Genomic DNA, 12,233 nt, shown 5'->3' with positions numbered 1-12,233 from the left:
CTCTGGACTTTTTTTTTTTTAATTTAATTTCCCACTTTCCAGGAAGCCCATACAGCCTTCTGGAATAATCTGAACTCAGTGAAGTCAAATATAGAAAAAGGGAAACTTTGTTCAAGGCTCTTTCTGGCTCCATGTTTCTGAAATTTTGACACCACCACTTCCCCAGGACTGAGGCTGAATCCTGGCCGTCAGCCCCTGCAGAGCCTCGGACTGTCAGGTCAGAACCCTGGGTGGGGTGGGCCCCTTACCTTACAGCGGTGGCAGCAGGAGCCGTGCGCACACTCGGCCCCCTCTCTCAGGGTGCAGTTAGCGGCATTGCAGCAGGGGTTATCGCATTCCTGGGGAGGCAGTGAGAGGGACGTGAGCCTCTGAGGCAGCAGGGCAGGGAGACGGGAGACAAGGCAGGACGAGGGGCCTTTACCCCCTACCCCACCTCATGTGCCCCTGGAACTCCAGCTCCCTGGGAAATCTCTACCCAAAACACCACTTTAAAGCTTTATCATTAAGATAGTATGTATATATTGTAAAGAATATACATAAGCAGAATAATAGTAACACACAACTTAGACACAACTGCATTTTGACACATTTATAAACATATAGTTATTTTACAAAATCACAATATCCATACCACTTTTAAACTTAACGCACTACCCCCACTTTTCCTTGTAATCATGGATTCTTCTAAAATGTGATTTTTAGCATAGTACTACATTATAAGGAAATGTCATGATTTGTTTTTCTCATCCCCAATCCAACATCCAGAGACCATGTCTTCCTGGGATCCAGGCAGACCCGTGTTCCTCCCCTTCTAGCGCACCAGGCGTCTCCCCCCCCGCCCAAGGCACAGCTCTCCCACTAGCTAAAGTGTGCCTTCCCCTCCTCGTGCCCCTCGCTAACTCCTACCTCAGCCTTCGAGCGTAGGGTCAGAGTCCACCCCCACCTGATAAGGGCAGCTCCCCTCATATTACATACACTCCTAGCATCATGCTATTGGCTCTCCTAGTATTGACCACAGTTGTTATTTATACATTTTTGCAGCTATTTGGTCAATGTGTGTTTCTGGCTTTGGACTATATACCCCATAAGGACAGGAACCACATCTATTTTTTTCTACCTATTTATTTTCCTATCCCTGGGACATGACCTAGTATCACATACTCATTTGTTGAAGGAGAAACTGCTCTGCATATAAGCCATTGACCAAGCCCACTCATAGGAGTGGGCCTCTCAACCTCACTGGGCCCTCCATGATAATACAACTGTCCTTTCTGAAGGGTCTGGGCTGATCTCTCTGAACTCATGCTAGTGCAGGTGGGAAGCCTTTAAATGGTTCTTGTTTTATTAAAGTTACATGCTGGCATTTTTAAAAAGTCAAACCATAGAGAAGATTAAAAAAGCAAATAGTCTTTTCCCACATATATAGACCCTCACTCTCATCCCCAGAGTTTATTCTGAATCCATAGACTACTGACACATTCTCCCACAAACTGTTCTGCACATTAACGTTCATATTTTCATGCTTCATAAAATAGATATGAAACTATCCAGTTCTGCTTTTTGCAGAACCGCTAGCATCTGTTAGAAGTGACAGAGCTATGATATGCCCACTATATTCATCCTGAAGATCAGAAGGAAGGAAAGGGCTTGTACACCACCAATTCTGCTCTTTCTTCCTCCTAGAAGCCCCTTTCAGACTCGACAGGACTTCCTACATCCCCTTTCAATCATTTCTTCTACAGGTCAAAGAGCATGAGCTTGTTATTTTAAGTATCCTCATAATGCCCAGGTTTAAGTTCACGTATCTGGCTGTGGACAGCCAAGGAGGCCATCTGTAGCTCCACTGGCCAGGACTGTGGTTTCTGGGTAGATCAGATGCTCACAAGGAGAACTCCCCTGCATTTTGGACACAGATACTGTCAGCCTCAAACTGGGAGAATCTACATAAATGGTCCATATTTAAGGCTTACTCCCCATATGTTATTTGTGATGGGGTCTTTGACTGCCACGTGTATGTAGGAAATGCCTATGACTAATTTTCAGATACATGCTCTTTGACCTTGAGATTTGAAGTCACTGTAAATTCTTCCCCTCCCACTAACATGGCATGACACCTTACCTCCTCCTCCCCACAGTCACACTCTTCCCCATCTTCCAGGTACCCATTTCCGCATCTCCGGCCTCCATACAGCGTCCTGGTGTCTGGCATGTTGGAGAGACACATCCCCCCGCCTGACTGCAGATACCTGTCCAGCTCCCTCCTGTTGCATCTGTTGAACACTCTGGGAAAGGGGTGCCTGGGAGGAGAGCCAGGGCGGAATCAGCTGGGGGGTCTGAGCACCAAGCTGCCAGAATAGTATCAATCCTGCTGCCCATGAGGCTGATTCCAGCTGGATTCAGACCCCCACAGGCCCATGCACATACATTCTGCCCCCTGAGAACATAACCTGTACATTAACTTTCTATGAGCTAAGAAATATTAACTACCACATAATGGGTTTTTTTTCCCCTTTCTCTCCATGGAGGATTTATTTGAGAATCTGAAGCAAAGATTTCAGCCCTTTCCATGAAGGAGTTGCAATAAATAAAGGATAACCAGTATGTTACAATAGGTCTCTTGAGCCTTAGAGTGGAATAAAATTCCAGCCAACCCAAACTTTTCCTGAAGCTGATATTAGATGGAGATTTTCTTAGAACAGAAGACCAGGCCAAAAAAGGCCAAGTTTATGGGTTTAATTTCTTTGTTGGGCCAGTGATCTGATCTCTGCTCTAACGATGCAGGCAGCACTCCAAACTCAACCTCCCAACTCACAAACACATGGTCTGTATCTCAAGAGTGTGAAAGGCCCTGCATCCCGCTATTGGGGAAAAGAATCAGAAGCCATGCACTGCTTGGTGAGAGGTGGGTACCATGATTTGGGTGTACAGAGGAAGAGTTATCCTGATCCCAATTACCTAAACCAAGTACAGGTTAGACACTGGAGGGTTTCCTTCAGTTGTCAGGAATGTCACAAAAAGCCCGTCACTAAAAATTGTTAAATTACTATAATGTCTGAACAGTTTAAAACAAATTGTAGTAATTAACATAATTCTCTCAACCACCTGTCTACAAATAAGATTTTTAGATTGAGAGAGAAAGAGGTGGACTTAACAGCGAGCTTGAACCCTGTTCAAACAGCAGAGATTTGAGCACGCACCATGGAGCTGTCTCCTGCATATCAACATCATCCTTTGTGTGACACTTTCTCCACGAAGTGAGGAGAAGACACTGGAACACCAAGAAAGCTGCATCTCCTCTCAGAGACACAGCAACACGACTCCCTGAGCAGCATGAGCTGGCCCTACTGGCTTTCCACAGGAGGAACACAAGCTCCCACCATGATGCCTTCTGAAGAGTGACTCGGGTCCCTGAAGAACCTGGTGGTCTCTGCTATGTGAGTCCAGACACTGACTCTAAGTCCTCTGAAGCAATTGAGAGTTCCCTTTAAAAGGCTCTGGTTTAAAGACCCCTCAGAACTACAGTGAGATGGAGCTGCCTTGTCCCTGTTCCTTGTGGTAAATGCAGCCTGCAAAACCCCTGAGGAGTCACCGTGGGGTGTGGGGTTGCTGTCTCCTTGTTCTGGAGGCAACATCAGCGCTTTCAGGCCTAGGCGTGACAGCCCTGATCACACTTCCTTCACATGAAGGGACGAAGGGTTATGGCTGTTATAAATGGGTTCTCAGCAAAAAATCGTGAAGCGGAAAAGACACATGTGGTCAGACCAATTTTACAGCTGAAGACCACCGAGGCAGAAATTAAGTGAATCTCGGGTTTCATCAGCTTCCCTGGTGGCTTAGTGGTAAAGAATCCACCGGCCAGTGCAGGAGATGCAGGTTGGGAAGACCCCCTTGGAGAAGGAAATGGCAACCCACTCCAGAATTCTTGTCTGGGAAATCCCATGGACAGAGAAGACTAGTGGGCTACAGTTCACGGGGTTACAAAGAGTTGGACTAAAAAATAACAACAGGTTCTACCATACCAAAGTTTCTGCTAGAAACCTGCGCTGCTTCCAACATTTGTTTTCTTGGTCTTCTTCCCCTTCTCTCTTCAAGGCATGTGTCAGAAGTATAACAGAGGCTCCCTGGACCAGGAGCAACACTTGAGCTGCACTGGCCTCTCGCGCTCTGCCCTCCTCCCTGTACTCAGCTTCCTGCTTGACTCACCCAGTGGCAGCAGCCATGATGCACCCACCGTCAGCCGCGCTGGCTGAGCAACAATCCGCGGAATCGTGGCTCATGCCGAAGTTGTGACCCATCTCATGGGCCATGGTGGCAGCCACGCCGATGGCATTCTCAGAGTGGTCCTGCTCGGGGAGAGAGCTCAGGTCAAAGACAGCTCTCCTCTGCAGCCCTGCCTTTTCCTTAGCCAAGCTCTCCACTGATAACATAATTGCTGGGCACACAGGCTCAGGGACTAAAGTCCATGATCTTAAGTACCCTGCAGCATCTGTCAGTAAGCACAGGTCACAGAGAGGTTGGCAGATAAATGCCCAGCAGCCTCCTTGCTGTCTACTTCACAGGCCAGAAATGAACAGCACAAACATTCTCACAAACTCAGAGAGAACGTCAAAAGAAGGCAATAATTTCCTAACTGTGACTTTGAGACAGGCTCTTGCTCCATAAAGATACACAGAACAATCCGAGGCTTGAAATAAAATCATTTTTTTATCTCTGTATCTTATAATTTGTCAGCCCTGGTCTGGACCATATAAGAGATGTAGTGATGTATGATTCATATAATTGCTTCAGGGTTCTCCTGAGTTTGAGATCTGGGGATAAATGACAATAAATTAAAATTCATCCCTCAGTACCTCCATCTCTTAGAACTTAATACCTTCATTTAAAAAAAAGTCCCTTCTTTATATCCAACCTTTTTTCCTGTAATACTTCATACACAATTAGTTTTAGAAGATGACCTCCTATTTTGTAAGGCAGTTTTCCACTTTCTGCAGCGTTAATAATGGCTTGAGACTCACCATGTTGACTCCTCCAGACTGGTACACGGAGCACATGGCCATGAGAGGGGCCAGGCCAATGGTGGTGCCATGAAAGGACATGCCCCTGCGGGAAGGAAGGAGAGGTGACTAGGGTAGGGGCTCGGGGGCTGCTCCCACATGCCCAGAAGCCATCATGGCCTTCCTCGGCCCTGCTGACATTCCCAGATCATTCCCAAGGGGAGAGGTTCTGCTACTCTAAGCCAACGCAGCAATTCCCAGGTCATCACACCTCTCTATTCTTCTCACCTACTCTCTAACCACTATAGACAAACAGAAAAGAAAGCAAAAGGTCACTTCTTCCCACAGTACGGCCATAATCCCATCCCCTGGAAGGAAATGGGCAGGGCTTTCAAAGCTGCATCCCATTCCTGCTACAGAGGAAAAGGTCAGAGGGTGCGGATGAGGGAAGGGTGGCACAGATTCTACTGCTGAAGTGAATCATGCCCACTTCCGCCAGCTGCCAAGGTCCCCCGCCATATCCCTGGCTCTGTGGTATGTGTACGGCAGGGGATGGGGCTGGGGGAGGGGGGGTTGCAGTCAGGGCAGCAGCTGTGGGCGCTGATGTTTCTTTGCTGAATCACTCTGGGGCCAAGGAAACAGATGTGTCCCATCGGGATAGAGTGCAGCTGGGTGCGAGGATGAGCTGTTTCTGCCTTTGTTTTGTGACTGTGACCCTAATCTGCAACAGCCAGCTACATTCCCCTAGTTTAATACACTCTTTTCTCAGCTGTCTGCATCCAGCACAGGGGCAAAGGAATGAATAAAATACCGGTGTTTCCATGCATGCCACAAACCATGAAATTTATTTAAAGGATCTACATGGAAATTCATTACATCATGCTTTCATATCTCTGTGTTTGCCTTCTTATATAGTCCATGACATCTCAGAGAGCCAAGACCATCTTATTTATTTTGGGATCATGAGAACTTAGCTTAGAATCAGACACACAGCGGGTGCTTAACACATGTTCACTGAATTCAATGCAGATTTATCTTTAAAGGAATAATCTGCAAGAAAAAAAAATACATGCAAATCTCTAGGAAGCCCTATTGACGGGGCTGATAAACTGATAAACCCAGACATGACACTGAGGAAGTTATACTGGAAACTGGATTCTAGGTCTTGCCCAAAGCAGGATACCAGACTTTCAAAGATCAGGCCAAAGCTTTGGTAATCAAAGACTCTTCCTAGGTAAGTGTGTCATCAAGAAACAAGAACTCAGGTTTTGGGTAGAGCTATTTCCTCGGTCTCTTTTAAAGTGGAAACAAAGGTTTAAATGATTGTTGTTTGAGAGATATTTAGGGAACAGGGAAAAATGGCTTTATTATGTATGTGCTTTTTGTTGTAACTTCTTCAGAATACCTTTGGAAGTCAGCACTAATAAATACCAGATTGCCATCATGAGGGACTGTCACGGGCCGCCATGACCCCCATCAGTTTCTGTTCTTTTCTTTCTGGGACTGAACAAACTCCAACACAACCACTCTCTCCCCACCATGTCTCCCTCCCCTCAGACGCACTATTCCTGCAACATCTGCCACTTGACTACCTCGCAGTTGGCCCTGAGACCCTGGGAATGACATGAAGGACAAGCTGAGGAGGCCCCTCTCCTGGGCCTGCATGGGGAGATCAACTCCTGCACTAGAACAAAACGCCATGAAGATCAGAGTGAGCCCCTTAGAAAGTCTGTTTCCACGTGGCCATGACGAACAGTCAGTCACTACCCAAACACACACCCAGTTGATTCAGAGTCTCAGCTAAATATGTCTAAGGCACTAATTTTCTAATTTGGGTTGTAAACACTTCTTGGAATTGTGATGACTCGGGCTTTTTAGTATTTTCCTGAATATACTGGGCACAGAGCACATGACTGAGGAATATTTGGTTACTGGAACGGAGAGTCAGGACAGCTTAGTCCAGCCAACTGTCCACACTGGGGAGCGAGGACAGACGGCACACGCGCCAGGGGCAGGGGCTTGGCAGCCAAGGGCAAGGCAGCCCACATGGAAAAGGCTACTTACGTGATTAACTGCGCGTTGTCATGGTTCTTCCGGGTGAGCAGCTTGCGCCTCCAGCTCAGAAATGACCAGAGGGTAGAGTATGGGTTCTCTGAAACTTCACACATGTTCCCATGAGTCCACACTTCCAAGCCCACAAGGGCAATCCGGATATTCAAGGATCGATAAAACTGAAAACACACACGGAAAAGTCACAGCGTCATCTGTCGGCACCACCTGAGAGTATGAACACCTTCCCAGCAAAAGTGCTCGGAGCTCAGATTCCAGATTTCTCTTCTATACCTGCCTCCAGGGGAGGAGGGAACAGGTGTTGCTCTTCAGATTTCTCAGAAGGGGAACAGCCTGAGAGAGGCACAACATCCTGAGAGAGGCACAACATCCTGAGAGAGGCTCTGCCTCTGGTAGCAGAGCTGAGGTGACTTAGCTTAGAGAAATGAAGACTGAGTCAGGACACAGAGTTGCTTTCAGACATGCACAGGGCTCTTAGTGGAGAAAGGACCAGCACTATTACACATGAGCCTAAAGTGGGGCTCAGTTAATAGCTAAGACAGACAGGAAGATACATTTCATTTTAAAATAGGAAGAAACTTTCAAAGCTGCTCAAGAGCTAAGCCTCACTGTCATCTGTAACAAGTACCCTTGGCTCATGTGTCTGGTACAATCACCCCACCCAATTCCTTTCACGGCCCTTATTTTTATGTATGTCTAAAAAGTCTTCTTGTATATGAATATTTAAAACAACTTTATTAAGGTATAATTTATACATCATAGAATCCACCCACTTTAAAGGTAATATTTTTTAGTAAATTTACCAAGTTGTAAAGTGATCACCATAATCCAATTTTAGAGTATTTTCATCATACGAACAAGAAACCTTATGTCCATTTACTATCATTGCCCATTTTCACCCCTAGGCCGGGATAATCACTAATCTACTTTCTATCTCTACAGATTTGCCTTTTCTGGATATAGTCTATAAATGGAATTATATAATAAGTGGTCCTGTGTGTCTTCTTTCATTTACCATGTTCTGAGTTCTGAGTTCATCCATCTTGCTGTCTATATCATTCTGCCACTTCTTATTGCTGACCAGTATTCCATGCCATGGATATACCAAATTGTATATGACTTTACTGAAAGATGTCTCCCACTCATTTTGGAAGTAAATGGGTATAAATGATAATATATACACATAGATGTGCTTACTCTCGAAATTTTCTTCCCCATCACTGGAAGTTCTCGGGTTTTGTAAAGGATACCACAAACAGGTTGTAAGCATGAGGCTGTAAACGTCCCAGATAATCCTCATGATTTTACGCAATCCAGAGATACTGAAATTCTATAAATGAGACCTGATTCTTGGGCTCCTTAAGGCTAGAGCTACATCTAACCTTATTACACGGTATCTTTCATCTTACGCACACATAGCAGGAAGAAGGTTTTCTTTAAAGCTAAGTACTGGAAGGCGTAGATACCAGAAATTCCCTGACTGGCCAAGCCCTAGAGAATACTGAGGCAGCAACTTAAAAAAAAAAAGTCATCATGGGGACTTTCCTGGTGGCTCAGTAGTTAATGCAAGGGGGGCACGGGTTTGATCCCTGGTCAGTGAACTAAGATGCTGCATGCCTCATGCTTTGGCTTAAAAAAAAAAGTCATCACAGTGAAACCTAGGTCATGTAAGCAGATGTCGTCTCAATCCAAAAGTGGCAGGTACAGCCCCTGGTAAAAATAACAATATAGCAACAATGTTTATCAACTACTTCCTATGTATTAAGGACTGAGGCTTAGAGAAGTTCAGTAACTTTCTGAATTCTCAGCAGGAAGCTGGCAGAGTTGGGATGAAGACTTGGATTATTAGACCTCAGAGTCTACTCATGACCCTGCACTGAAGTGCTGCCCTATTTACCCATCCAGAGAATCAACTTGCCCCCAGGAAATTGTGGTGTAAATGGTCTCCAGATTCAGCAAAATATCAGTTGATTTCAATGGAAACTGTGATTTTCCTGTTTTGTGCCAGGTCAATCATTCCAGAAAATGAAGGGTTTGGATTCCAATTCAAACTTGCTTCACTAGGGAGCTTTTCAAGGACTTGACTTGGCTTTTTCATAGGGAAGGAAAAACATTCTAGACTGGTTCATGATTCGGCAAATGGGTCCAGTGCATTCCAGTTTTAGTTCCATAACAGTTCAGTTCAAGGAGCTGGGTCAGCAAGCCTGAGAGAAATGGGCTTGCCTGCCCTCACCCCAGCCAGGGGTGACTAACCTCAGCTGAAGATGAGAGAATCAAGGCTGCTTCACAAAACAAACCAGCAGGCAAAGTTGGGGACTTCCAGCAAGGATGGGGCTGGCTAGTGCCTCTCTTCTCCTTCCACTTTTCACCAGCACCCCCAATTCTAACACCCGGACCAGCTGCAGAGTCCACAAAGGAAACCCAGCCAAGTCTCCCACCTGTAGCATCTCCAGAACAATAGCCGTCACGTGGGTGATAACAGGGTCTACCCCAGGGAAACAGCTTTTCTTATTTTCCCAGATGCTGAGTGTTTGGGCTGTGGGATCATTTCAATGTTATTGTTGAGGAATTGAAGGCGAGAGAGAGGACTGGACTGGGTCCCTGGAGTCCTCCCTTCCAGGAAATGCCAGTGTTTGTGTTTAACTTTCACCTGTCAATGACCATCACTTCCAGAGTCATCTAAAGCAAAAATAGAGGGCATAGACCCTCCCACCCAATGACTCCAAAACACTACCAAATTTGCTTGTAAATCCCTAAAAATATTGAAGTTCTCTTCTTTATTCTCCATATTAAAAAAAAATGATTCCCCCTTCAGACTTGGGATCCATGAATCCCTAGCAGACCATGAGTTAAGCTTCAGACATTTCCTGAGTGCCCTGAGACTGTATAATAAATGTGATCAGATTCTCACAGAGACCTGCAATACCAAATGATTAAAATCTACTTTTAAAAACTATTTACTACTTGCCTACCAAGACGTCACTATCATTCTAGGTTACCTCTTCTACTTCATTTTGCATTTTTCATATAAACAAAGTATTTCCAAATCCCAGACCGGCCTATTCTAGTCAAATTAAAGAATTTGGGTATTTCCTAACAGCATGTTTTAAAACAGCCTGACCTAGAAAAGTTAACCCTCTGCTCAGCCTTTCTAAGAGACAAAACCAAATAATTTTAGAACTGTTTAACAGGCGGAGATGACACAGATTGACCCCAAGCAAGCCACTCCTCATCTTTAAGGCAGGGGTGAGGGGGAGGGTGTCAGAGGACAGTGCTCTGGGTCCTCAGCCCTGCTTCAGCTTTGAGGAGTCTGTTTTCCTCAGACTTTTGTATTAGATGTTGGAAAAAGGAGTCCACTGGAAAAACACAAATAATCATATTGGTTTAAATCAACCCTATTGGTTTAAATCAACCCTATTTTGTAAATTAAAAAACAAAACCGCAACCCAAACAAGACAAGTTACTTGGCTAGGTCCATGCAGCTGATGACTTGTCATGAGCACCGAACCCCTGCACATCACTACTGCCTCTTGGAAGCTGTCAGGGCAGCTGCTCCAGGAAGAGGCAGGTCAGCTCCTGCTGGGCAGCTCCGCTAAGGTGCTGGCAGGTGCTGGCACCTTTCCCACAAGTACACACCTGGTCTCACCTTATCAACATAATTGGCGATCTCCATAAGCTTGTGTCTGGTGGCATCTTGGTCCCGGCCGTTCTTCTGAAACTAAATGGGGCAAGCAGAACTAGGTGAGAACCCAGAATCCTTCCCAGGACCCCACGTGTGTCTCATTACTTGTCTGTGAATTCCTTCACTTTCTCCCATCTTCTGTGAGCAGTCATTTCCTTAGGACTATCTCCCTGACACACAGTGTCAGCTCGGCGAAGGCAGAACCTGAGTCACATCCATCCTGGTATCTCCAGCTAACAGTTCAGTTCCGGGCATACAGTAGGCATGCAGTAGCTGTGTAGTGAACTGAACTGTCTTCCTCCAGGTCGAACCTGTTCTCCTCTCCCCCTAATTACAAGGCCTTCTGCAAACTCCCACTGTGGCTTAGAAGAGGGACCAATCCAGTCCTTGCCACAGTCATCTCCCCAGCATGGAGCCACCATCACAGGGATCACCCAAGGACTCCATGCAGGTTAATGGTCAACAGGGTCAAATTGTTGCTGAACACCCACAGTGTGCAAGGCACTGCACTTGGTGATGGGTAGGACTCAAAGTATGAGGTCCTGGCCCTCACCTTGAAGGAGCTTCAGCTAGAACACAGAGGGGATCAGAAATAACAACGAAGGCAGATTTTGTATTTAAGGAGTATGAAATTGAAATGGGCTGAGAAAACCTGCACAGAAATAACTGCAACAAGAGGCCACATGAATGACACAAAATGAGTGCTAGCAATGAGGATCATAAGAGCCTGGCAAACAGGTTTCATCTGGCTCATCACTCAGATCAACTTGAAGTGCCTTCCACAGTGAGAAGGATTCTGAGGCTGCAAGGGGCTCAGCAGGAAAGAGTGCTGTGCTCGATCAGAAATGTCTGCCACAGGTACCAGGAGGAGCACATTTCCATAGGTAGCCTCACATTCATCATGCCTGCTTCAAAAGGATATATCATGTTCCGCAATGATGAAGGAATGCTTCATGGCATAAAGATAAGATTTGCCACAACTGCAGCCTAAATTTGCAAAGAATAGATATGTCCCACACACTGCTATGGTAACACAGAATTACTATGTTACTATCTGAATTACTCTGGATATACATGAATATATGTTACTTCAAACCGTCACATCCTTCCTCCACAAAATCCCACAAGAATATTCAAGAACAAAAAGAACAGACACCCTGGGCTATTTGTTTGGATAGGGGTGTGTCTTAGCCACGATACAGGGAGAAACCTGTTTCCTTTTCTCCCACTGCTTTGGGACCCTCCTGGGCCTCCATCAGAATGGCAACCAACTCATTTTCATGACTGCTTTTTACACAGTTAAATTCCATGTAAGACTGTGGGACTCAGACCTTGCCAAGGTGTCAATCCTGAAGCTTCTCTTTAGAGTCACTGCATTTCTACACTGGTTTCACTGCACAGCAAGTGCTGCTGCAGGATTTAGTGAATACTCATTAGAACATCAGAGGCAGACTTCATTGTCTTTCAAATATATTAATCCTATCTTC

At 45.6% G+C, this 12,233-nt stretch overlaps 1 protein-coding gene across 1 annotated transcript in view; it reads right to left on the bottom strand.

Moving 5' to 3' along the window:
* The window catches only part of ADAM19 (ADAM metallopeptidase domain 19), a 93,048-nt gene that overhangs the window by 20,380 nt on the left and 60,435 nt on the right, over positions 1–12,233 (bottom strand). The window contains exons 8-13 of the mRNA XM_040241437.1: positions 10,711–10,782; positions 7,059–7,225; positions 5,016–5,100; positions 4,204–4,343; positions 2,120–2,297; positions 249–338 (exon numbers count right to left, since the gene is read on the bottom strand). Of these exons, the coding sequence (XP_040097371.1) occupies positions 249–338; positions 2,120–2,297; positions 4,204–4,343; positions 5,016–5,100; positions 7,059–7,225; positions 10,711–10,782 (732 nt within the window). The remainder of the gene's footprint in view (positions 1–248; positions 339–2,119; positions 2,298–4,203; positions 4,344–5,015; positions 5,101–7,058; positions 7,226–10,710; positions 10,783–12,233) is intronic.

Source organism: Oryx dammah, unplaced genomic scaffold, assembly GCF_014754425.2.
Source record: "Oryx dammah isolate SB20612 unplaced genomic scaffold, SCBI_Odam_1.1 HiC_scaffold_5, whole genome shotgun sequence".
Lineage (NCBI taxonomy): Eukaryota > Metazoa > Chordata > Mammalia > Artiodactyla > Bovidae > Oryx > Oryx dammah.
The sequence above is the reverse complement of the archived record's forward strand: the minus strand, read 5'-3'. Positions and strand labels throughout refer to the sequence as shown.